General features: G+C 42.1%; 1 protein-coding gene and 1 non-coding gene across 3 annotated transcripts in view; both read right to left on the reverse strand.

The window, feature by feature from the left end:
- The window catches only part of LOC122683775 (regulator of G protein signaling 7 binding protein), a 107464-nt gene extending 79752 nt beyond the window's left edge, over positions 1–27712 (reverse strand). The window contains exons 1-2 of one of the 2 annotated variants that reach the window (XM_043887609.1): positions 26860–27712; positions 25771–25937 (exon numbers count right to left, since the gene is read on the reverse strand). In XM_043887609.1, the coding sequence (XP_043743544.1) occupies positions 25771–25937; positions 26860–27024 (332 nt within the window). In that variant the 5' untranslated portion in view covers positions 27025–27712. Of the gene's footprint in view, positions 1–25770; positions 25938–26522; positions 26653–26859 lie in introns of those variants that run through there. The other variant, XM_043887610.1, reaches the window with a different exon arrangement.
- On the reverse strand, positions 5018–5090 carry TRNAE-CUC. Its single transcript has one exon. It is a non-coding gene; the product is annotated as a tRNA-Glu (tRNA).
- Positions 27713–27914: the final 202 nt, after the last annotated feature.

Below are 27914 nucleotides of genomic sequence, written 5' to 3' on the forward strand. Positions count from 1 at the left end.
TGGTGTCTTGGGGAAATGACACGAGAGCGGTGGTCTCTATTTCAATCAGTATGTGTATAGGATGAAGCTATGAGAAAAGAGATTCATAGACACAAGAGCCAAGAACAATCCTAGAGGCGGGGTTGTCTGATAAAATCAGTGATTCAGGCTGCAGCAGAGGCTGATACAATAGCCCATAAGACAAACCCCCAGCTACTCAAACATACCAGGGCAGAATGGCCTGGAAAGGAAGTGTGTAGGGCCTGGGAGGGTCAGACTCTTCGAAGAAGGTGGGATGTGGACTAAAGGTAAGAGCAGTGCCACTGGGGACTGAAGAACAGAGAAATTTTGTTTCATTATTTCTAGAGGTATTTGAGCAGCTGATGCTTTTACTTTGTGAAGTAGGAGACTAGATCATCACTCTTTTTACTCATTGTTTTTAAATGGAAATGGCCTTCCGAATACTTAGAAAAGCAAACATAGATGCTCTAACAATTCAACTTCCTGAAACAAAAGTTTTTTATTTTGACACTTGAAAAGGTATTTACACAATTTCTCCTCAGAGTAAATGCTCTTTATAAAGCCCATTCTGCCTCTCTCTGCTTCACAGATGAAGCCCCATTGTTCTACTGAGCGCTTTCTGTTTTGATGTATAAGAAAACAGACATGGGGCTGATACAACCCAGGTTCAGCTTCAGGAAAAAAGGATATTGAAACAAATTGTGGTAGTGCTTGCATGGTTTAGATAAAGATTTAAACAATGATAACATTAAGTCATTATACAGCTCTTTCCATTTACAGCTCCAGCTCCATTTTTATCATCAAAATTAGCCTGACTTTTAGTATAAACTTGTCTTGGGTGAGCTCCTTTCTTTAATTTTTCTGAAAGGCAGTGAGCGTGCCCAAAAGATTTATGAAACAAAATTTTTCAAGACCTAAGTTTCTCTCTAAAAACAACACTTACCAGTAAGGAATGTTTATACTTTAGCTGTGTGGATATGCACATAGCAAGAAAAGGGGGGGAACCTAGCAGGTAGGAAACCGGAGGATAGAACAGGAGGTGAATTTCCAAGATGATGCACATTTTAAACACTGTCTAACCATATTAGTCTCTTTACTACCCCACTACAGGGGTTCTCTAATTACCTACATCCCCCGTGTGGTTTGAAAAACGAGGCTATCTCTGATTCTTACATACTTACGACACCGGGACTCAAATTCATACAGGCAAGAACAGGCCCATCACACACAAGGACAAATAAGATCTAATTTTAAAGGGTGTATGAATCTTTAATTTTGAAATCCCAGAACAGGGTACTGGAAGCCTCAGTGCCTAGCACACACAGAAGTGCATGATAAATAGAGGCAGAATAACTGAATGAACAAGGAGGGCATTTCCAGAGTCTGGCTGATAGCAGCTGTGACCCTGCTGCTTGGGGTGACCCTATGCAGTGGAGCTGGACTGGAACACTAGGGAGAGTGTAAACCCACAGACCTCCAAACTCGGGAGATGGCAGATAACAACCTCCCCAGGTGCAGAGTTTTGCTTTCTTCTCATTCTTCTCAAATCGATGTCTCCAGATTTTTGAGTCATGATCCACAAATTTTTTAAATTAAAAAAATGAATGTAGGTATTTTTATAATAGCTTGTGATTTCCTTAAAAACCTGTCTTATGAGGTTTTTTTTCCTAACACTGTAGGAAAATAGAAAAATACAGATATGCCTTTTAAACCACTGTTGTTTTGAATGAGACGTTAGTCCTTTCTTTTATTGTTCAACATTCAACCTGTCTTATGTATTAAGAGATTCCCCATTTTCAGTGGTGCTGAGGGGTCTCCCTCTCCTGCTTCCCATTATGGAAGCTGATGGAGGGAAGCCACTCTCGCTTTACTCCCTGCAGCCAGGGTGCTCGCGGCACATGACCAGTTGGGCAATCCTACCAGGCCTCTGAAACTCAAGTGTGACCCAAGAGGAAGGGGTGATTAGGACTCATTTGGGGCAGCCATATCCACCAGCGGCATTAGCCAGGGCAACCTCCTGGCCGGCCTGTTTTTGATATGTAGCCCATACAGTCTCCTCGGTTTACAAATATTTTCCATGCCCTCCCTCACACTCCCCCATTTGATTGTATGATCTCCCCATCAACCTTCCAAAATATCCTTCTATTTGCTTAAGATGTCCAGAGCAAGCTGCTCTTGCTTGCAACAAAACCCCAAATTGATATAATTACTGATCAATAACAGAACAGTTCCTGGCAGTTATTAAAAAAATGAAGGGGGAAGCAAAAATTATAAATTATCAAGTAAATTTGAACCACATTCAGATATTATTTATGTTCTTCCAACGGTGGCATGGGGGAAGTCTAGTGGCCTGTGAATCAAGAGGTCATGAGTTCAAGAACTGACCTTGCCATTTACTATGTGACCTTGGGTAAAACACTTAATCTCTAATAATCTCCATTTCCTCACCTACAGCACAAGAATAAAACCACCACATAGGTATGTTCTAAGGACAACAGGAGACTATTTTTATCATTAAAGGAGTCTTAAATCTTATTTTTGTCACTCCAGACCAACAAAATCTCTTCTATAGAATCTCATCTTGTCTACCACTTCGGTTCAGTCGCTCAGTTGTGTCTGACTCCCTGTGACCCGGACTGCAGCATGCCAGGCTTCCCTGTCCATCACCAACTCCTGTTCATAATCCATGTCTATAATATATTTCCTAGTTTCTTCTTTGGCTTCAAATTCTTGTTCAAAAAGTACTTTAGATTATTACTTCCAGTGTAAGCAATAAAGCATAAATTAAGTTAAAAATATGAGTGGATAACTTGCTTGTTTCTTAGTTCAACAGCTGAGTTTATATTTGACCCAACTGAGGCCAGTCCCCTACAGAAAGACATAGGAGCAGAGCTCAAACCATAGTTTGCCTGTTGATCACCACATGCTTCAAAGCGACTGTTCGAACTTTGGCTTCTACCTAAAATTTGTGACTGAATCATGTTTTCCCAGTTTCTTGATGTCATTTAGTATAGAATTAAAGTCCTGCCCATTGAAGCTCTTAAGTGGATACAAATGGAAGCTTTCTGGTCATGTAATGCAGGCACAGCTAAAGAAAGACTGTGAAAACCGAGGCAGAAAAAGGGAGCTGGCGTGATGCTGGCCTAGCAAGGATTACAGTCTGAAATCTGGTCATTGGTCTTAGATGATGTAACATAAATTGTTTCTGGGCAGCTGATGTAATGCTTCCAGCTAAGGGCAGGAAAAAGAGGGGAAGAAGGGAGGGTCCCATATTGGGGCTCCCCTCATTGCCAAAGCCTGGGAACATCCCCTTGAGGAGAAAGGAAGGGAGACACCTTCTGTTTGTTTGGTGAATCCTTTGTCTATGCCAGTGGTCGTCAGACTTATCTATGCAGCTGAATCATCTGGGGATGTTTAATAAATTCTGGAGCGTTGAGGATGAGACCCAATCCCTAATATATTTTGAAGCTTCCCAGGTGATTCCAGTTAGCAACACTGGAATCCAGTGTGGGAACCACTGGCTGATGTTGTTCTCAGATCCTGTTTATGTTAATAAAGCTTGTGAATTGCAGCCATCAGTGTCAAAGTTTCCTTTTCCCCATTCCTCCCCTATTTTTAGTCTGACAACAAAAGTCCAGGTACATTCATTATGTTTTATGCTCCAGGTACACTCATTATATTTTATGCATATATATTGCTTTGTATTGAAAACATTTCTAAAAGCCTCATCACTTTTATAATAGAAAAATACCTGCCTTAAACCCAAAGTCATTTTCTAATGTTACTGCGTTTATCAGTGGCTCATCATTTCTCTAAGGCATTTTTTTCTGAAATGAAATACTCTATTCTTGGTGTCAAACCACAGAGGAATTATTCCTGAGTGCTTGAAATAATACTCTTTTTTTAGTACTGAAATGGCAGAAAAAATACATTTTCTAATCAAAATATAATCTTCCAAACTATTTTTATCATTCCCCTCCCAAATTGTTAAAGCTATAAGCTTGTACAATTCTATTTTTCTGGATTGTAATGAGAGTTCTACCAATACCACAAGGTGTTTTTGGTTAAGGAATTCTGGGAAAAGGAATGATAATAATAATAGCTGGCACTTATGAGGTATTTGACGTTTTGCTTACTGTTTTACCTTCATCACATCATTTAATTCTCACAGATATTATAACTCTTACTTTTTTTCAGAAGTGGAAACTGAGGCATACAGGGGATGAGGATGCTGTGAGGTCACATCACACTCTTGGTAAGTACCTAAGTTATTTTCTTCACAGAGGCATGTGTGAATGAACAGAAATTTATAGAGCAATTGTGTGCAGAAAGGTGCACTAAGTCCTTGCACTGATGTCTCTCATTTTATCTTTATAACCACTGACATACAGGCAGAAAATATGACAGGATGCTCTAGGGAAGAAGCACAGATCAAAAGCCTCCTGGCTCTCTCTCCTCCTGACTTTCTCGCCCCTGCTTCCTCTCTAATTATTCTTTCCAGTGAAACGGGGGCAGTCCCGCCAGGACACAGAACAGATACTGCTGGAGAAATGCTTTCTCCTACTTTTTTTCTTTAGATCAGTAGTTCCAAATCAGGAAAATGAACGAGTCTGAAGCAGTTTTGAAGGTAACCTAGAGGACAAGCAAAGCTTCAGGTTTTTTTCTTTTTCTTTTTTTTTGCATCTAGCTACTCAATGACTAGAAGAACTGCCACATAGACAAATATGCTTATTTTTGAGATTATTCTACAAGTGTAATCAAGGTGTATATTCAAGATGGCCTATGAGTCAATTTCCCCCTTAATGTTTGATACAGGATATTTAGAAAATACACACATATATGTAAAAGAGAAAATGAAAAAATTTACCCAGAAAGGAAGAATTATTATTTTTCTACTGTATAATTTTAAAAAAATATTTCTTTGGCTGCTCCAGGTCTTAGTTGTAGCACTGGGGATCTTCAATCTTTGGTGCCACATGCGGGATCTTTAGTTGTGTCCTGTGGGATCTATTAATAGTTCCCTGACCAGGGATCAAACCTGGACTCCCTGCATTGAGAGTACAGAGTCTTAGCCACTGAACCACCAGGGAAGTCCCTAGCTATATAATTTTCTTTTCTTTTTTTTTTTTCAGATATGGGTTATACTGTAAAACTGTTTTATAATCTGTTTTTTCCGCTTATTGTCATTTTCAAGGTTTGCACAGTATTCTAGCCTCTAGGTATACTGTTATTTATTTAATTAATCTTCTACTGAATATTTAGATCACTCCTATTTTTTAACCATGACAAGTGATTCTATAATGTACAGATACACATTTTTGCAGCTTAAAGGAAACTTGAAAGAAAAAGAAAGTGAAAGTGTTAGTCTCTCAGCCATGTCCGACTCTTTGAGACCCCATGGACTGTAGCCCACCAGGCTCCTCTGTCCGTGAGATTTCCTAGGCAAAAATATGGGAGTGGGTTGTCATCCCCTTCTCCAGGGGATCTTCCCGACAGGGGATTGAATCTGCCTCTTCAGCATTACAGGCGGATTCTTTACCGTCTGAGCCACAAGTGAAGCCCAAAGGAAACTTAGAAATGATATAAAAACCACAGTCTAGAATAGTCAAGGGATTGATCAAAATTACTCAGTTGAAAGCTTGGCTGAAATTCTAAACTGATTACCAGTATGGACTTCATTCCTCTATACCAGAGGTTCTCAACCCTGCAGAAAAGTTAAAAAATATTATGTTTGGGCCTCTCCTCCAGCCATTCTGATGTAATCAATCTGGGGTGCGAAATCCAGCTATCACTATTTTCAAAAACTCCTCCAGGAAGTCTGACGTGCAGCAGAGTCTGATCCCCTGCTCAGCACTGTAGGGCTTCCGGAATCAAGAGCACACAGCGAGGTGTCCTGGGATCCTCTCAGCACTCACTCCTGCCAGTTAAGGGGGACACGAACACTCCTACAATTAATTATTCTTTCTTGAGCTAATAGCACTTGACTGTTACTCTGGTGATTTCTTAGTCAATTTTCATGGGATATTTGGTCTTGAGAGCTGAAACACCAGTACATACTCTTGTAACTGCTCAGATTTTAGAGAGCTTTGAATGTTTATTTTAGAGCCAGTACAGGGGAAAGGCAAATGAGCAGCTGCAACTGGAGGGAAATCTGAGTGTCTGGCTTTTCACCACATGTACTCACAGCTACAAGGCCCTTTAGCATTAGCCCCGAGATGACAAAGGCTCTGATTCCTCCACCTGCCTGGTTGTTTGGTTGCATCCCCCGGCATCTCCAGGAACTCTAGGGCTGTGTTTCTGGAAACTACTGGCAGAGTGTTTAAATAGCCTCATTAAAGTTATTCACTCTCACAGCAAGCTGGCCTGAGACTTTGCTGCCCCAGGTCCCAACTGTCCACAGAGGTGCCAAGTGAACGAGAACTGGCCACCACTGCCATCGCCTCCTGCTGGTGGCAGTGGTGTTGGAAACTGACTGTAACCTGGGGCGGGGGAAAGTGACGCTCGCCTCACTCATCCAGGTCAGAGACTGAAAAGTTAGAAAAAGACTGTTCACTATGTCTTATGTTTATTCGAAGAAACATCTGGAAGCAGAGTCAGTTGAGCTGCGCAACTCTCGCATTTACTGATTTGGCTTTCGGTTCACAGCCACAGGTTCTATCCCAAGGCCTGGGTGGGAAAGGGTTCCGGGAGCACGCTATACATAGAATACTATGGAAATTACGGAAAAGTGCCAGATTCCTTCTTCCTTGTGGTGGATTTGTTCCTGGGGCCTCCCTGCTGTCCTGCCTATGATGTGGATCCCTCAGATCTGTATAATACATCGGAACACCAACTGAAAGGAGCAGAGGACATACAAATAGAGCAGATGCGTGTCCGTTTACACGAGAAAAGAATCTGCCTGGCCTCAGGTCTGGTTATCCAGAAATTCCTTAGAGACAAATAACAGGATGACTGGGGAGTGGTACCTGGGGGTGGTGGACGGGATCATGGACTAGAAGGCAGGAGACCCGGCTTCTCAATGTACCTCTGTCACTCACAGGCTGTGTGGTCAAAGGTAAGTCACTTCACCTCTCAGAGCTTTAGTTTCCTTATGCATAAAACAGGGATAATATTTCCAGCTCACGAAGGTATCAAAAGGATTAAGTGACTTAGTATGTGTGGCAGCACTTTGCATCCTGCAAAGCAGCAGATATCCATACTGACAGGGCTTTGTTTATTCAGTGAAGGAAGAGTGCACCTCTCAGGGGCCACTATAGCTCCACAAAATCAAGGAATGTTAGAGAGTACCCACTTTAGCTCTAAAGGCGGAGGCCCAAAGAACCCCTGCAATGGTAGGGAGGGGAACTGTCTTTATAAGACTACTTGGGAAGTCCCACTAGCTGTTCTTCCAATTGCTTGAAGGAGGGGAGGGATGGGTAGGGGGAAGGGCAAGAGAAGCATGGGTGATCTACTGAGGCTACCTTAAATCTTAAGCCTGGAAGGGACATGTTGTTGAGTAAAAGAAAATACCTGATGTAGGTTCCACACTCTTAGGCAGAGAAAACTGATCAGAGAATTACACCCTTTGCTGGGAATTCAGAAACAGCTGTCTAGAAATGGCCTCGACTCTTTCGTGCAAATTGACATTTGTCTGTATTTGTATACAGCATCCTTTTTCAGTTAAATCCGAATAGCTACTAAATCATATAAATAATAAGAAATCAGGTTAGGAGAGTATTTCCCCCCCTTAGGATCTCATTTAGCTAAAGTAAAATATGTATGTCCTATATTTAGCTTTCATGTGGAACTCAGACTCTGCTAGATATCTGACAGGCTATTTGTCTTGATCTTGATCCTAATAAGATCAATGGCTCCTGTTTGATACAAAAGAGTAATGGTGTGAGCTAGATGATAATGTAAATAATTGTCTTAGCAAAAGAGAGCATCTTTCAAGTAATTTGACTTCAGGATACACGTACATATATTATAATTTCTTTCCTTACGTTGAATTCCAAAAATGTTTAACATATTCCTAAGGTTAATTAAATATGTCTGACCTTCATTAACTAACAATTCAAGGCCAAAATATACATCTCTGTTTTTCCTATATTTGCTAGGGTTTTTTTGGGTTTCATTTTGTTTAATGAGGTGACAGGTATTAGTGAGTTTTAATACTCCACACAGAAAGCAACAAAGAAATTAAGAAGGTGATATAGTTACTAGCACAAATACAAAATGGTCACACATCCTGGCATCTCTCTAATTGCTCATATCCAAACTTCTGTAAATATTCTGAGCAAGCAAGCAGGTGATAATTAACAGAGGTAGCCACTAATGGCTGAGGGCCACCTTCACTCAGCAGACTTTTCTGTTAGTCAATATTTAAAAATTGTGATAGTTCACACACAAACATGAATTCATGGATTCTCTTTTTAAAAAGCCACAAATATGGCACATTTCGTCCACCTTTCTGCATGGGAATCAGTAATCAGCGGAGCCCGGTGGCAGTCTGCCTTAGACCCACAGATGTGGACGCTCTGGCAGCCCCCTCCCCTTCCCCCACCACTTCACTTTTTCACATCGCCTCTCTGGCCCCTGATGAATCTGAGTTTGGAGACTTGATTTGCACACTGCCTCCAACCTCACAACTGCATATTCCTTTTTCTTTTCCCTTTAGCTTCATTCCTTTATCCCTCGGCAGTGCCAGCTCCTTAATCAGCACAGTTCCCAAAGAACTAATTACTTCCTCCTTCTTCATTTTCTTTCCTCTTTTCCAGCTGAATCATTCTCCTTTCTTGCCTCTTTCCCCCTCACATCCCACAGAATTTCTTTCTCTGAAGTTGGAAATTATCTTTATAACAGTGAAGCATGAAAAGCAAGACTTTCCCCAAATGAACTGGGATGACTTGTCTTTTGGAAAGATTACACCTAAACAGACATTTTAACTTGTTTCACATTTTCACATCAGATCCACGATGGTGCCTGTACAATAACCTAATAGGAAAATTTCGAGAATCATTTAAAGTTACTGTGAACAGACTTGGTAGCTTAAAACATATTTCATCCTCAGAAAACAAAAAGATTGAATCCATGAATATAAAAACAGTTGAGAAGGCTTGTTTTCTGGAGGGAACATTTGCTGAGTGATTTTGCATTATGGTGCATGCTGTGGCCTAAAATAATCTGAGCAGTTTCCTCATTATTCAATGATGGTACAGTACGCAAACAGATGCAGCCATTTGAGCTCAAACTTCAGATAGTAAGAAAACAGGGTTTATGGCAAAAAATGTTCATGAAAGTCACCCAGCTTGGAAGATACAGCCATCTCCTCCAAACCCTGTCACCCTCCATGTAGTGGCTCTGAGGTGAGGGGTGGCTGAGTCCTGAATCCTGACCACGTGCTGAGGGACAGGGACCATCTCAACTCACCCCTCTCACTGTGCACAGAGAGAGGTTTCCTCAGATCTCCACGGGTGATCTGCCCACAGCTACTCTTGGAGAATTATGAATTCTGGGGCTTTCAGCCCTCTGCTATGGTCAAGGCAACTGACCCAGTATGATGATGACCTTTATGTGTCAACTTGACTTGACCACAGGATGCCCAGGCATGTGGTGAAACCCTGTTTCTGGAAGAGATTGGCATTTGCATTGGCACAGGGTATAAAGCAGGAGGCCCTTCCCAGGGTGGGTGGGCACCATTCATTCCCCAGAGGGTCCAAGCAGAACAAAACAGTGCAAGAAAGCTGAATTCTCTCTCTCACTGTCTGCATGCTGAGCGAGGACATTAGTCCCCTCCTGCCCTCAGACCAGGACTCACACCATTGGTTTCCTTGCTTCTTGGGTCTTTGGACTCTGAGTGAATTAGACCACCACTTTCCTGGGTCTCCAGCTTGCAGACGGCAAATTGTGGGACTTCTCTGCCTCCATAATTGTGTGAGCCAATTTCTCATTTTATATTACCTCCCAGCCCCCACCCCTACACCTGATTGTTTCTGTTTCTCTGGAGAATCCTAATATACCCCACCCTAGGGAGAGATCTGTCACTCACTTCTCAGTAGGGTGAGTGTTTCTCTGAGTATTTCCACCATAAGCATATTTGTGCTCATCGATGCTACACATCCCCAAATCACAACCACAAAGATCCTGACCATTACCATTTGCCTCATCCAGTGCCTGTAGGAATGAATACTCGCTTGTGGTCCTCAGATGGAAGGTCTTCCTGTTTTTGAGCAAGACCCAAATGAGGACCGTCACAAAACCAAAACAAATAGATTTTTATAAAAGTGCTAGTAAGAAAAAGAACAAGAGTCTTAAGATGTCTTATTCTTGACTCACTTCCCCAAAACTCACTTCTTACACCACATCTTCTTCTTACAGACATCAGTGGATTTTTTTCAAATAACCCCCCCACCCCTTGAACAGAAATAATGATTAACCCCCCAAATGTTTGAAGTGTGTGACTTAAGAAACATGAATTATACATGGTTATACACCAGAGGTAATTTTAGGAATTAATCTCTGTTTTCTACCTAAATTTTTCCTACATCGAAATATTTTGGTGAGGATGAGGGGGAATCATTTATTCTATAATTCTAAGACAAGTAGGAATTTTCACAGTAGTAGAATAATAGGAATATGATATTGAAGATAAATAAAATCAGAAATTGTCTGTTTACTGATAATGAATATCTGAGAGAGGAAAAAACTATCAGTTTCACATAATTCCTGAGCTCAGGGAGTGGATGGCAAGAACAGAAAAAAGAATTCCAAGCCACAGACTTGTTCAATGCAGGGTGACACAAACCATCAATTTCTTAAAAAAATGCAGTATCTGTAGAGTATACCAAAGTGAGGTATGTCTGCACACAAAAAGGGAGAAAACTTCCAAGCCAAATTGGAATGCTTCCAAATGAGCCCCAGGAAGGGAATAACGGCCTAAAACTCAGCGCCTGGAGCTCTAAGGAGTTACCAGTCTGGTCGAAATCTGGACATCCCAGGAAGGGGCTGATTTAGATAATTACTGTGTGTTCCAATGTTAAACTTCATTTGTGGGGAAAGCAGGAGCACTTTTGGATCGATTGACAAGGGATTTGGGTATTTTAAGAAGTGATGTTTTGAGACTGGCCTGGGAATCTCTTCCCATTCTTGTCCCCTGTGAGTCCTTCCCATCTTTTTACCCAGCCTCTACGTTACTCTCCTGAGTGTTCCCATCATCCATCACGCAGTGGGAAGCTCTTTTTTGAGCCTCTCCTCCAAAGTGGTGAGTGGGTACCACTCTTCACCCTTATCTGCAGTTCTCTCCCCATTCCCGTGCTCACTGATGTGTTGGCGTGGAGCTGGGTGGCCAGTGTTACTGTGATATTAGAGTGTCCCCTCCCCGTCCAATGTGCTCTGCTGAGAAGAAGCAGGTGGTTTCTTGAAATCCAGAATTCAGCCTGCCTTGACCTGGTCCAATATTTCTAGGACTTGAGTAGGGAAACAGACCAGAAAAGGGGTGCCCAAGGATGGAGAAATTTGAGGTAGACCCAGGATGGAGAGAGGAGGTCTGAAAAATTTGGAGCCCAGAGAGAAATGCTGAGGCCTCGAGAATGCAGAGCTGAGATCCATTCACATTCCACTGGCGGCTTCAGCAAGGCCATAATTTTGTTATTTTTTTCCCTGCCTGCCTGTTTTCTTCTCTTACTAGCTGAGGAAACCTTAAAAACCCTCAAGTCAGCTGTGGGCTGGCTGAAGAGGTCCTTGTGCTAAAGTGAGTCCAGGGAAGCAGAGAGACTCTAAGTGGAAATAACACTTTGTAACAGTGGAAGGGAAGGAAGGCAGGAGAAAGAGCGGGGCTGCCTGGGGAGACAAAACAGCCCCGTGTGGTGCCAAAATAAAGACTCAGGCACTAGAAAGACCTGTGTTCAAACCCCAACCCTGCCCAATATCTTGACCAAATACCTCAACTTGTTGAACTAAATGTACTACCAAATGGAAATTCTAAAACTATTTAGCATTATGGGTGCTCTGGAGAGCTTCCAGGTGAGGTGTGGAAGCTCTAGCACAGGGGTCCCCCACTCCTGGGTTAGGAACCAGGCTGCACACAGGAGGTGAGTGGTGGGTGAGCAAGTGAAGCTTCATCTGTATTTACAGCTATTCCCCATCACTCGCATCACCCCTGAACTCTGCCTCCTTTCAGATCAGTGGCAGCATTAGGTTCTTATAGGAATTCAAACCCTACTGTGAACCGCGCATGCCAGGGGTCTAGGTTGTGAGCTTCTTATGAGAACCATCCAGACACTATCCCCCTCCCCCCCACCAGGGTCCATGAAAAAATCACCTTCCACAGAACAGATCCCTGGTACCAAAAATGTTGGGGACTGCTGGTTTAATCTCAAGAGTCAGCCTTGGAGTCTTATTGGCTATGAATGGGACCATGATCTTGGAACCACAAGGGCCAAGTCACCTGAGACACAAGAATCACCAGGATCACTGTTCTGACATGCTTGAACTTGTGAAAGAATCTCAGCTCCTACCTACCTAATTCACAGTAGGCTCTATGACTAGGCTGGTCTCTGCTACTCATAGGTATAAGCATTTCTTAGTCAAAATAGCTCACTTTGAGATATTATCTCACTGGGTTCTAGGTAAATATTATTTCAGATGAACTCATTTAATCATGAAATAATATAGGCAAAGGGGTACAGCACACAGCTGGTTCTCAGCACAGTGAAACTCCTATTTCTGTTTCTCCTTGGTTCAAGACACACAAATATTGTCTTTTCAAGTTTACTCATGGCAGGAACCTCAAAGACACATGAAAGAGAAAGGACTTTACTCCTTGCATTCAAAGCTCTGTCCAGGTGACATCCTGCCCTTAATGAAGTTGTCTTTCCCGGCTACACCCACCCAAGCTGAGCTGACTGCCACCTCCTTAGTGCCTCTCCCGCTGTGTACATATTTCTATTGTACCAGTGATCCCACTGTTTTATAATGATTTGTTTACATGTCTGTTTGTTTACACAGATGCTAGGCAATAAGCTCCTTGAAGGGCAGAGAATGTGTTGTATTTCTCTTTTTACCTCCAGAGCCTTGCACAGTGGACCGCCCATAGTAGGTATTCACTATTTAAGGAAGAAATGGAAGGACTAATGAGCCAAGGAGGAAATGGGCAGGAAGGAGGAGGGGTAGATGCCAGGGGATTTCCTCCTACTACTTTCTCCCCCTCCAGCACCCCTTTCCCCACTTCTCACATCCAAGCACCCCACCCTTCCTGTCTCCCTAGTCTTGCTAAAGTTCCCCTATCCTGGGCCTCAGGAAGCATCACTTTGGTTTACAGATTGGGAAGTTTTTGTCCTCACTAATATGGACAGAGATGTATGTAAGTCACAGCATGAAACTGGTAGTCAAGAAAGTCGCATGATTTGTTCCTGGCCAACAGGATGTTCATGGAAGTTGTTATGTGAGACTTTTGACAAATCTTGCTATTTATTTATTTTTAATTATTTATTTATTTGGCTGTGCTGGGCATGTGGGATTTTTAGTTGCAGCATATAGAATCTTTTTTTTTTTCTTTAATTTTGGCTAGTGGAATCTTTAGTTGTGGTTTGTGAACTCTTAGTTGCAGCAGGTGGGATCTAGCTCCTTGACCGGGGATTGAACCTGGACCCCCTGCATTGGGAGTCTTAGCCACTGAACCACCAGGGAAGTCCCCTGAGAAAGCTCTTTTAAAAGAGACACAATTGTTTATGTCTTTGCCTTTTGCTCTCTGTCTTTCCTACTTGGAAGTAGTACAGAATTTCTGGAGCTGAAGCACCAATCTTGGAACTTTGAGGAAAAGGCCTGATTATAGAAATCTCAGGCCTGATACCTTTCAATCTTGAGCCAATGTGTGCTATCCCCTATCACTGGGTTTATAATTATGCAAGAAAATAAATCTATATCTATGAACATCATAGATATGAACGTCACTGAAATTCAGCCTATGTTGCTTGCAGCTGAAGTCAATTCCAAACTGATCATCTAGTCTTCTTTCTTTCCTTCAGACATGCCAAGGTCAGTTCATTTTAGAACCTTTACACTTGCTATTCCTTCTGCCTGAGATGTTTTTCTCTTAGATCATCACATGACTTTTCAAAGTCAGATATCAAGTTAGAATGTCACCTTCTCAGATGTCACCACACTACATCCATCATTCTTTAATAGTATCATCCTATTTAATTTTTTCCACTGCTTTTATCCCTGTCTGAAATGCTCTCTCCTTTGCTGTGTCTTTTTGCCTTTGTCCACTCAGACTGCTATAACAAAATGCCACAGACTGGGTGGCTTAGAAGCAAAGAAAGAAAGTGAAGTCGCTCAGTCGTGTCCGACTCTTTGTGACCCCATGGACTGTAGCCTACCAGGCTCCTCTGTCCATGGGATTCTCCAGGCAAAGATACTGGTATGGGTTGCCATTTCACAGACATGTATTCCTCATAGTTTTGGAGATGGGAAATATGAGATCAAGGCACAAAACGGTCCTGTTTGGTGAGAGCCTTCTTCCTGGCTCATAGCCAGTACCCTCTCTCTGTGTTCTCACTGGCGGAAGGGGTGAGGGATATTTCTGGAGCCTTTTTCATTAGCATACTAATCCCATACATGAGGGCTCATCCTATGGCTTCAGTATCTCCCAAGGACCCATCTACCAGTGTCATCACACTGGGCATTAGAATTTCAACATAATAAATCTTGTGGGGACACAAATTTTAGACTATAGCTCTTCTTAATCATCCCTACCATGAATGCAGGGACCTTCTCTTTTTTCAGAACTGCTGTGTTTCTGGCACCTAGAAAAGCACGTGGCATATGGATGCTCTATGAATAGGTCCCTAGAAAGGAAGATGACTTCCAGAGTTGGAAATGAATATGTTTCCTCACCAAAGATACTGTCATATGTGTTGAATAGGTTTATAGTTTAGGAAATTATGGGTTAAATACCATTTATGTCCTAACTGCTGTATATAACACTGTTTACATGAGATAATGAGTTTCAAGTTCAGTCTCTCTTAATGAACTCACAATGTTGACCATAGATCATCTTGAAGCTTATACCCATATCCAGAAAACCCTGCCTCCTTACCTTTTATTCCTAATATAGCTCATCAGATTTTAGCTCCTTGATGGAATTTTTTTCTTTGATTTAAAATAAAGTTTAGAAGGTAGGATGAATTGAGACATATATACACGACCAAGTGTAAAATAGCTGGCGAGAAGCAGCTGTCTAGCACAGGGAACTCGGCTCAGGGCTCTGTGTTGACCTAAAATGCTGGGATGGGGGTGGGGGAGGCTTGAGAGCGAGACGATATATGTATACTTATAGTTGATCCATGTCTTGTGCAGCAGAAATGAACACAATATTGTAAAGCAATGATCCTCCAATTAAGAATAAATTTTTAAAAAGTTTTGATCTTTTTTTTTTTTTTTAAAATCCCACTCCATTTCTGGTAGATTTTTAAAAATTGATTTCTTGAATGCCACTACTTATCCTCCTTATAGGCCCTATCCTATTTCACATCCTGCTGTGTGCAAATTACACTCAAGCCCTTTCAAAGGCACCTTGCCTAACTTCCTGTCCTCCCAAGTGGTTTCTGAACCTTTAATCTTTTTTGTGGGTCCATTTAAAGGCAGAAAAAATATTCTTATTCACTTTGGGACCCTCCGATCCGCTCTGAATTTCTGTGTAAGGAGCATGGCAGACAATGAGACTGCAAGTAAGACCTTGACATTTAGGAGAGTAAGTTATTTCTTCTAATAGATGGAATGGGCTTTTTCATCTAGAAACCATAGAAGTAGACTTGATAGAATGGGGCCATCACGCTACACACCCTTAAGGACTAAAAAGCAGACTAGCGTGAGGAAGCAAAGTGTTTACCAACTAAATGGTAAAAAGTTAAGTCCAGGAATTCAGACTGGGGACAGAGGTCATGTGTTGTTTCCCCATATTTGCTCTCTCTCTTTCCTTAGTGTTAAAGTCCTCCTTTTATGCAGGGTGGCAGGGATAAAAGAATATTTTTCCTTGTCTCCCTCACAGTGAGATGTGGCCACATGATGCAGTTCTGGAGGAAGTTCTGTTTGGGTCTGCTTAAAAAGAGAGGACCCAGCTGGGAAGTACTCCAGCACTCTTGCCTGGAAAATCCCATGGAGGAGCCTGGTGGGCTGCAGTCCATGGTGTCGGAAGAGTCAGACATGACTGAGCGACTTCACTTTCACTTTTCACTTTCACGCATTGGAGAAGGAAATGGCAACCCACTCCAGTGTTCTTGCCTGGAGAATCCCAGGGACGGGGGAGCCTGGTGGACTGCTGTCTATGGGGTCACACAGAGTCGGACACAACTGAAGTGACTTAGCAGTAGCTAGGAAGTGGCCTTTCACCTTTAACCTTCCTTCTGGTCTGGAACTGGGACTCATGGCTGGTGCTCCTGTCATCATCTCACATCATAAAGTGAAGCTGACGGAAGCCATAAATAACGGGCAGCAGAAATGCTCGCTTGTAAGCCCTCATACCAGTTCTAAACTGGCCCTTCTAGGGCTTCTTTTCTGCGACAGAGTAAACCCTGGTGTCTTTAAGCCACTGCTACTTTGAATTTTTGTGTTCAGTGTAGCCAAATGTAATCCACTTTTTATACAAATGCTCACACAGGGAGCTTTAAAAAAATATCCCAATGCCTAGGCTGCCTCCCAGATCATCTAAATCAGAAACTCTAGGGATGGAATTCAAGCATCAGCAATTTTTTAAAGCTTCCCAGGTGACGACAGTGTGCAGACCAGGTTGAGAATCACCGCTTTAGGCTGACAGGCCTTATTTTCAGCATGTTCAAGAATCTCCTGGGGGGTGGGGGGGTGCTTGTTAAAAAAGCTGGATTTCCAGGCCTCATTCCTTAGGACTTGGTTCTGTCAATTCGAGGGCACCCCACATGATTCTGAGACAGGTTAAGGCATGGATCCCATTTGAAGAAACACTGCTTTAGGCAATGGCACATCTTTGAAAGTTTTAAAGCAAAGAAGTGACAAGATCAGAGGAGAGTTTTAGCAGGATTAGTCTGGATCTAGTGAGAGACTGAAAAGGAGAGGTGAGAGACTAATGGTGAGGAGACCAACTGGAATAGTTGATGGCCTGAGGGGACATGATTCTGAACTACGTGGGTGGCCACAGAAATGGGGCAAAAAGAGATACAATAGATGTTGGAAAAGATAAAACACGACAGGACTTAGTAACTGACAGAATAAGACTGTGGGAGACTTTGAGATACTTATTTTTAGTAACTGAAGAATACACTAGGGATTTGATGCCTTCTGAGTTAGTATGCATTTCCAACCAACTCCACCCCCCCCAACTTTGGCTCAAACTCAGTTAAATAGCTGTAGATTGTTAGCTTACTATTTATCTACACCTGCAAATGTTAAGTTGATTTTTGTTAACCTATTGTAGCTAGAGTTTTCCATTGGATTGGAAACATTATTTGCTAAAGCAGCACTTCTTTTTAAAGGCTTAGACACATTATCCTAACAGGAATCTATTTCATAAATTTTAGTATTTATTTATAAGTATATATAATATGTGTATGAACAAGCAATATACGTATGTGTATATATGTATACACAGGAAGTCATTCCGTCGTGTCCGACTCTTTGAGACCCCATGGTCTGTAGCCTACCAGGTTCCTCCGTCCATGGGATTTTCCAGGCAAGGATACTGGAATGGGTTGCCATTTCCTTCTCCAGGAGATCTTCCCAACTCAGGGATTGAACCCAGGTCTCCTGCATTGTAGGCAGATGCTTTACAGTCTGAGCCACCAGGGAAGTCATATATGTATATAGACAAGCAATTAAATGTTTTTCAGGAAGTTTTCACTTTTTTTTGTTTAAAGTCACGTCTTCTAGAGCAGAGGAAATAAAAGAACTCTGCCTGGTGGTTTAGTTACTGCTCCAGAGTTTGCTTTATATAAGTATCTTTTTGGATGAGACACATCTAAACTTTCAAAGGCTGTTTAAAGAATGGTTTTTAAAAAATAATTTTTAAATTATTTTTAAATTATTTAATTAAAATAAATAATTATTTAATTATTATTAAAATGTTTTTAACTACTCAACGTAAAGTCACCAAATAGATGTTAGGATGATATTTATCAAATAACCTGAAACATGATTACCTTCTGAGTAATTCTAAAATACACAATGCCCACTAATTTCTTATAAGAATGAACATCTACGCCTCAGAAATTGATCTTAAGTGTGTTCTTCTAGTCTTCTCATTTAAAAAACCAACGTATTGGTTTTATGGTTACAAACCAGAAAAAATAAAGTCAAATATAATAGAAATATAAAATGTAAGCTAATGTATTTGCTCATTTTTTTTCCCCTAAAGTGTGTATCAAGACACAGTTTTTTCCCTCTTATTAAAGTTTAGTTGACTTTTAAATTGAAGTATATGACACAATGTCTTTTAAGAATAGATTTAAAACTACCAAGTAAACTTAATGAACAAACAAGATGCACATTTCCTCATGAGCTTGGCACCAGGTATAAACATGAATTAAACACAGCCTTGCTCTCTTGTACTTCACAGAATAAATAATAAAGTAATGAGGAGTTTTCCTAAAGTTTGTTTTAGATTTAACTTTCTCTCTAAGTTGAAACATCTATTAGAAAGCTTTAACAATGTAAAAGTCATTAGGTCTGTTCAAAAATAAATAGGCTAACCCTCAGCAGGCAATGGAAGACATGTGTCTAGATTCCATATCACACTTCATTTGGTTAATAAGAATAACACTCGTCTTTAATTTGGTGTGAGTCGGTCCTTCGTCGCTTGCTCCTGAGTACAGAGTCAGTACCACTGAGGACCACCACCTAATCCCAGCCACGCAGACCAGAGAAAGTGAACATCCTGTATGTGGACTGGCAGGTGCCTAATATTTGGTGTATTAATTACTACTTCCCCCTAATATTCTTTTCTGCAGTTGATTTTGCTCCACCTTCAGACAGTAGTAATTAAATTGGTTAGAGCAAAGTGCTAACCATACTGGGAATTCTTTGTGAACACATACCTCCATTTCATACAAACAGCATTCTATTTCATGGTCACAAATCCCACCCCAATATGAGCTGCAGTCTTGCAAATGATAAAACACTGGGTGCTGGGAAGTGCAAAAGTGTTGAGAAAGCATGCAGATTTTTGTTGTTGTTCAGTCACTAAGTTGGATCCGACTCTTTGTGACCCCATGGACTGCAGCACACCAGGTTCCTCTGTCCTCTACGATCTTTGCAGATAGTGTTGGGCAAAACTCCATCCCCACCAGGCAAAACAACCCAAAGTATGTATTCTACTGCAGATGGGGGGAGGAAATTTGCAGTGGGTTGAATTACCCTTCTGTGTCCACACCCTGCTCCCAAATTCATACGTTGAAATCCTGTCACCCAGGATCTCAGAATGTGACCTTATTTGGAAGTACGTTGGTGCAGGTACAATTAGTAAAGTTAGCATGAGGCCATACTAGTACAGTAGAGTGGGCCCCAAATCCAGTGTTACTGATGTCTTATAAACAGGAAAATCTGGACACACGTACATACACACAGAGAAGATCGTGTGGAGTTGAAGGTAGAGATACTTCAATAAGCCAAGAAACACCAAAGATTGCCAGCAAACTGCTAGAAGCTAGACAAAGAAACAGTCTTCACAGGACACTAGCCTTGCCTTGACTTTGGGCCTCCAGTCCTGTGAGAAAAGAACTTTCTATAGTTCAAGCTACTCAGGTTGTGGTACTTTGTTACTAGAGTCCTAGAAAACAAACACTGAATTGTCACTATCTTAGATGGATAGCATAATCTTTTGGTATAGATATAACTCACCTTTCACTATCTGACCAGTGAGAGTTAAAAATTTAAAACCCAAACATCTGTAATAAGAAAACATAAAGGACAGCATGGGTGATCTGGCATGCCTGCCAACAAGGCTTCTTTTACTACACCCCAGGCCGCCTCTATAATGTGGATCAAAGAAAGCTGAGTGAGCTGCCTCCATAGTCACCAAACACCCCTTCCGCTTTCTCACCAAACACTCCTTCCGCTCTCCATCACCCCACGTAATTGCTGCACCCTCAGGCAAAGTGCTGAAAGGAAGCACCCTGACTAAGCTGCAGTTATGTATTCTCCCTCTCCCATTTCAGTATCTTAGCAAACAAGACAGGAAATGGACACACACAGGGAGACTGGAGAAATAGAGCAGGAAAGTCAAACAAGAATCAAACACAACCAAAATAGACCAAAAAAAGAAGAAGAAAAGACATGAGGAGAGATACAAGGAGAAAAACATAGGCCTGGCTGGTCAGGAAAATAATTGCTGAAAGGAAAAACCTAAAATCTGTGGATATGGACCCCTAGGATAATCATTATATTGTTCCCAGAAGCCATTAGGAGATTAAGATTCTCCTTGTGATCACAGTGTGTTCACATCCTAACAAATTATTTCTGGAATTCAATCATCAAACTTCTGGCATGTGCTTTTTTTTTTTTTTAATAGCTCAGTTCTGTAAAGAAAATCTACATGAATTAACATAGAACACTAGAATGATAAAGTCAGACGACTCAGAAATCATTCAATTCAATTTTTGAGGTGTACAGAGAATTTAACAGTCTCATCCAATGTCACACAGCTTATACCAGAGTTAGGCTAAAAGATTTTGTAAATATTATGATTTATGAAGAATCTAGGTTGATTTATATGAAGAAAATAATCTTAAATCTAACTACTTTTGAACCGTCACATCTCTATAGTGTTTTTAACATATTAAAGAAGAGGTCTTTCAATAACCATCCGGGAAATTTCAGCCTAGCAAGTTTTTCAGAACATAAAGTAAGAAGCCAAGGTAAACAAAAATTTATTCCAGCTGAAATATTTATTTGAAAACTTTGATGATACATAATTTTTATATAAATGTATCTGACCACCTGAATTTTAAATGTTTTGTTAATAATTACAGTAACACTAATATGAACTTAATACTAGCATTTGCTGGATATTAGGCAGTCTTCTAAGTGTTTGATATATGTTACTTTCCTCAGTCCTCAGAATACTGTATGATTTGGTCCCATTATTCATCAGCCCTATTTTGCTGATTAAGAAATTGAGGCAGAAAGACAATATCTTTGCCCAAGGTCACACTATTTGTGAGTAGTAAAGCTGAGATTTGAACAATGGCAGTCTTGCTTCAAAGTCTATGTACTTAGCCACCACACCAGACTGCCATTTACCACCCTGTGAAGCAATTGGCATATCAGTTCGCATGTATCCCTAGTAAGTAGCGAAGCAAGGATTTTATCCAGCCCAGATAGTAAAGAATCAGCCTGCAATGCAGGAGATCTGGGTTCGATCCCTGGGTTGGGAAGATCCCCTGGAGGAGGGCATGGCAACCCACTCCAGTATTCTTGCCTAGAGAATCCGCATGGACAGAGAAGCCTGGCAGGCTACAGTCCATGGGGTTGCAAACAGTCGGACATGGCTGAGTGACTAATCACACAATCTGATTTAGAGTCAGTGCTCTTTCCTATGACAGCTATACTGCCTTTCATAGTAGCATACTCAAACCTCGCTTTCACTCTCATCAGCAGCCACTAACAGAAGGTCGTGGTGTGAAGACCCAGAGCAACACAGACACCATAGAAGCATATAGGACAAGGACTCCTAACGCCAACCCACCAGCCATAGCATAAACTAGAGGGTTTGCTGGAGGATATTGTCTCTTGTGGTCCTCCTAGCTCCTGCTCTTCTGTCTTCACTCTCAGGAGATGACATGGCTGGTGGAACAGACACTAGACCAGGGAGCAGGAGACCAGGGTTGCAGCCTTAGAGCAACCCGGGAAGGGCAGGGTGCCACTGCCAGGGTAGGCACCACCCAGCTGGCTCCCTAAGTCCTCTCAACTAACCCAGGAGTGAGCATGAGAGCCAGTTTACAGATGAGAGAACTGAGATTCAGAGAGTTAAGTAATTCCATCAAGATCAGCAAATATGGTATTCAGCACAGGTCTGCCTGACTATAAAATCCTCATATACACTCGACCAAGTTGCTTCTAAAGTCACTTTAAATCCTCCAAAACTCAGATTCCGCAAATATAAAGGGAGGATATTTTGCTAACTCAGTATTCTCTGTATCATGGAGCCCTAGGGATTCTTCAAAGGTGTCTCAGAAGTCATTTTTGGAAGGAAGTTCAAGGAGACAGGGCCCAGAAAGCCAGCTACCCCTGATGTGTGCACACACTCACACATACACAGAAACACCAAGCCGTGACCCTCTCAGCTTTAACACTTAGGAGAAGATCAGCATGGCGAAGGTACAGTAAAGAAAGAAAAGGCTGTACCCAAACGTCTGCTGATCTAAATACAATTTGAGAAAGTGTTTGCCTTGTATCTGTGAAGAAGCCCTGCTTACCCAGGGCCAGCTAGTGAGAACCACAGTCTGAGTCTTCTCTTGTGGTCACCATTCCTTGAGGATTTCAATTGGTCAGGGATAAAAGCGATATAGCATTTGTGGCTTAATTCTTTTTTCTTTTAAACTTTTAACCCAAACTATATTTTATTAAATTTAGACATCATCCATTTTAAGAAACACTGCTTTATGTACCAATAAGAAAGAAAAGATGCTGCTGTTCAATATGATGATGCATCATCCATTGTAAAATAAATTGTAAATTCAGAGACAGTGAAATGTAAAAGACCTTAGGGATGGTAAAACTGGGGTTCTTGCAATGCCATGGGCTACCTGTGTGGCTTAATTCTAATTCTCTCCCTCCCTATTTATCTTGCCTCTTCTTTTTATCCTGTCCACTTTCCACCCCATCTTCTTCTTCTGGCCCCAAACCAGGTGGTAGAGAGGAAAGGAGGGGTCTGTGTTGGTAAGATATGATCTAATTCATTTACTCCTTCAAGTCCTGCCTTTCCTCCACCTGTATCCCTCCCCAGAGCAACAAATTGGTGCTTAGACGATCACTATCAGGCAGGCATTTTGATGTATGCATGGCGAGCCAAGCTTTATTTTGTCCCATCTCTGTAGCTCATATCCCTTTCACTAAAAGCTACACATGTTGAAAAGAATAAACCCAATGAAAGGCAAGTGTTAATCATGGTAACAGTGATCACACCTTTTTAAAAACACTCATTGAGGTATCCTTTACATACCATAAAATTCACTCATTGTTAAGTGTGCAAGTCATTGATTTTCAGAAAACATACAGTTGACAACTATCACCCTAATTCAAATTTGGATCATTTCCATCACTCCCAAAGATACCTTAAGCTCATTTGCACTTACTCTCTGTTTCCACCCTGGGCAACCACTAATCTCCTTTCTGTTTCTTATAGATTTGCTTTCTCTGAGCATTTCACTTAAATGGAATCATATAATATGTGGTATTTTGTGACTGGCTTCTTTCATTTTATGTACTCTTTTGGAAGTTCATCTCTTGAGCATGTCTTAGTACTTCGTTCCTTTCTACCTGACATCTTTTTGAATGGCAGCATTATATGGAGGAAAGATCATGGTTTTCAGAAGCATGCAAACCTGGGGCCAGATTAAAGTACCACTTTTTAGTTGTGTGACTGGGCAATTTGCTCAATCTCCCTAAAACTAATTTGTCCAATAAAGATACTAATCCTTTCCTCAGAGGATTATTCTGTCAATTAAATGGATTGTACCAGCAGACAATGGGCACTCAAGAAATCTAGTCTTTCTGTCTACATTCCCCAGGAATCATTGCTTTTCTTACCCCTGCATCCAATTGTAAAGTGAATCCTTCAGCCTCCCTACCGACCTTCACAGGAAGCCTGAAATGAGAGCCTGCATAACCAGCAATATCAGGAACAGAATTCCACCCAGGGGAATCACATCCTTCATTAATGGGGTCCAGATGGTGATGGGCTTAAGGGATTTTCCTCAATTATCTTACTGTCATTTTCCAGAAAGGTTACACTGTATCTCATTATTTTAAGGAGGAAAATGTTTCAAATTCTACACCAGAACATTCAATAGAGTTGACCTTACTTTCCCAAGGCTCTAAGAACAACCCGTTTTCCCACGAATCCTTATAAACCTGCCCCCAGTAACATTCCTCAAATAACATGTAAGCAAGTAGTGAAAGGCTGTAATTCCCTGAATTAATAAAATTCACCTCAAATCCTCAAAACTTAACTGGTGCCCAATAGTTGCAGACTCTTTCTTTCCTAAACCTTTAGAAGAAACTGAATTTCACATGTGTAGCAGAATAGACTAAATTGACCTCCTTGTTCATTTCTCCAGTACATCTTGTCTGATTAGAACATGTTCTCAATTTGAGGTCAAGCTCAAAGGAATTTTGGATATAAACTTGCCATAAACTGTTAGACACGGAGTTTACAAATACGCAATTCCTTAGCTCTCTTCTAAACCTGTTTTTTTCTCTGAACCATTGTTTCTTTATATATTTTAATCCACCATGATTCCCTTTTGTGTTTCTGATTGTTTTTCTCTCTTTTTCTCTGATACTTTTCACAGCTGCATTTCCTCCCCCAAATCCTTAAACACTTAGATTCACTCCCAGATTCACTTCTTAAGTATAGTATAACAGACAAAACAGAAAAGGACAATAATTTTCAATACTTCTACTAAATAAAATAGGTTTGTAACATTTTATATGTCTCTCACTTCAAGGAGATTAGTAGAGTGTATCATTTTTCATCATATAAAATATAAACTAGTTATTAAGAGAGGTGACATACAGCTTTCTAATCTTTATATACCAATAACTGTCACTACATATATTAATGGCACTAAAGATAAAATGATTCTTTCAAAAAAGTAAATTGGATATAATTCCTATAAATGATCAATCTACAACATTATCACAAGAGTCTAACCAGAACTTCTACTGTGATGTAATCATACATAAAGACAAATATATAAAGGCTAAATCCAAACTGAATCAAACACTTAAATCAATGTACCTGCATAAAGATTCCTGTGTTTCCTTAATCTTTGTACTTATCTGAAATAGGAACTGTTAATAAAATCCACAATTAAATTTTCTCCCACTATTGAGAGATCAGGAGGAAGTGAGTGTGGTCTCAGGAGAGAAGTTTTCACTCACTGCCTTATCACCTAAAATAGGCATGAGAATCCATAAATGGGATAAAAAGAATTAAAAATAATTGGGGAAGGGATGATAAGCAGCTTAAATTTAGTTAAATTTGTGAATTTCCCCAATCTTGAAAAAGTTTTTCTCCAGTTCAAACTTCCCTTTCATACACTACAGTGAAGAGAGTAATTTATATCCAAGACTTTATTTTAGGGATCTTAATTTAAATGGTATAATAAGAATTTGACTCATGGTATAAATAGATCAGTAAATCTGGGATTTAGCAAAGATTTTTGTGCAGTACATGTTTAGCAGCAGATGACAAAATAATCTTGCGGCATGATGATTTAACTTCACTTTGGTGCAAAAACATCTTAAGCCTCAAATTCCAAAATGTGGCCAGCATACTTAAAGTTAATTTTGAAAAAAAAAAAAAAAAGACACTTAATGACCCAAATATTCAACATATAAACAAAAATCACACAACTTTTGGATTATAATTTGGCCTATAGTTTGTTCATTGCTCTCTAGACAATCCTGATCTCAGGGTAATTGATTAAAACCTCACATTTGCAGTGATCATCTCTGAGGCTTTGATCACTCTAAATATCCATTGTGTGCCAGCATTCACACTTCATATACATGAATTACCAAATAACACCAAGAGGCTCCTACCCTGAGATGGCAGCAAGTTTTTGGTGTGCTTGGCGGGCCATTTCACAGCCTTTGGTTCTTGTCTTGTGCATTTCCGCCCGGAGAGAGGGGCAGCTGACCGAGACGTCCCCAATGGAAATGACCAATTCTCGGTACAGGGCCACTTGCGTGTTGAACTCTTGCACAAGCTGGAAAAGAAGCAAGTTTCTTTCATAAGACATTTATAACCAAAAAGTTTGCTACTTTTTCCTACCTAAACAGAGGCTTTCACTGACCCCTGAGCCACCTCAAATCTCCTGCTAAAGAGCCTACAGAATGTTTAAAGATTGGGACACAAAGATTGTTAAGTTCTCTTTGTCCAAGGCAAGTGTTTATTTTTCATCCCTAAGTCTGGTCATGGAAGTTCTATTTCCAGACCTACTTGCTCCCATCCGTTCAGACTCAAGTTTCTGACGATCGAGAGCATATTTGGAGAGCTACCATGCCACTCCCAGGTCACCGGAGAGCGATGCTGGCAACTCTCGCTACAATGTTCCCCTCTACTACAGCTGGGATGTGAATTTGAATTGGCCTGCGGATTTCAAAAGGCCAAAGGTGGGTTGTATTAGGCAATCCGTTCACTTCCTGCCAGACCACTGAACAGTTCGGGCTCTGCTGTCTGACAGGAAGACCCGCCACAGCCTCTGCGCTGGAACCTTCGTCCCCACCGCAGCGCCCTGTGCGTCCTGTTTGGGTCTGTTTGCTCCTGTCTCCCCACAATTCAGCACTCTTACCTTCCTAATCCCTCCCTCCCTGGTGAGCCAGCCAGTTCACCGAGTCTTTCGTATCTGCCATTCTCGGAGGGGTTAGAAGGATGACCTACAACCGCTGCCCCCAAGACTCTCTCCGTGGCACTTCTTGGCGGGTCCATGACGACCAGGTGTCACCCGGAATCTGGGGGACTGCAGATTTAAAAATAGTGCATGTGCACGTGATCGGCATGGAGGAGATGAGGGTGGCGGAGTGGCTGGCACTCAGGCGAACGATGAACGGACACGATTCCCCCACATCTCCAAAGGGAAAAGAAAAAAAAAAAAGAAAGGAAAAAAAGGAGACGCATTTTCCACCTACCATCTTGCAGTCGTCCAGGGCTCGTTGGCTTTTGTGGGCGCTCTCGGAGCCGCTGCCCCTGCGCTCCCAGTCCCCGCTCTGCAGCGGGGGCTTGCTGATCTGGAAGATTGAGGAGCGGGTGGACCGGCTGGGGCGCTTTTTGCGCCCATTCGGTGCAGAACTCATGCATACACATCCACCAAGCCGAAGCCGCTGGTGCAGTGCGCCCCGGCGCGGGCGGCCCGGTCGTTGCCCTGCGAGCCGCCGCCGAGCAGCCGGAGCTGGGACCCGAGGCGCGGCGCTCACAGGGTTGGGGCTGGCTGCGCGGGTGGGTAACCTTCAGCTTGAAGGAGAGCCGGGGAAGCGCTGGCTGTGCCGTGCAGCATCGCTGCCACTAGCAGCGAGAAAGGGGCTCGGTCAAGTTCAGCTCAGCAACACTGCCGGCCCTGTCCCGGGAGCTGGGCGCTGGCGCGGGCTCGCACCGCTTTCCGCTCGGCATGGATCGCAAGGCTGCGCGAGAAGGAACACGCCGCCCGGCGGTTCCGAGTTTCCATTCAGATGGACAGTTTTCAAAAGCCTGCGCTGCCAGGTGGAGGGGGGCAGGGGGTGGGGGTGCAGCGGGGAGAGTGTCGCTCTAGCTTCGGGTGTCTTCCCACGGCGGCGGCGCTCCCCTCCCTCCCCAGTCACCGGGCCTGGAAGGGCTGGCTGTCCCCGAGGCAGGCAATTGGTTCTAATCCGCTGTCTTGATCCCTCGTCTCCACGGGGCTTGCCTGTTTGAGGATCCCAAATGAATCCGTGGCGGGACTGGCAGACGCAGGGAATCAGTCCGGCTGACGTGGTTCGCGGCCCGGCGCATCGATAGGATGGGAATACTAATGTGATCCGTCCATACAACCCCCTTCCCCCTCCAGGGCTTATGCACTTATCCAATCAAATCCCCGGGAACATCAATTGCAATATTACTTCATCGGCTCTATTATTAGAAGCGAAAAGTGTCATCAGAGTGGAGCACATTGCCAGATGCTGGGACCTAAACCCGGATTCCAGATCAACCAGTGTGGGCTTGAGGCCCTCAC

This window comes from Cervus elaphus, chromosome 25 (genome assembly GCF_910594005.1).
Source record: "Cervus elaphus chromosome 25, mCerEla1.1, whole genome shotgun sequence".
In the NCBI taxonomy this organism is placed as follows: Eukaryota; Metazoa; Chordata; class Mammalia; order Artiodactyla; family Cervidae; genus Cervus; species Cervus elaphus.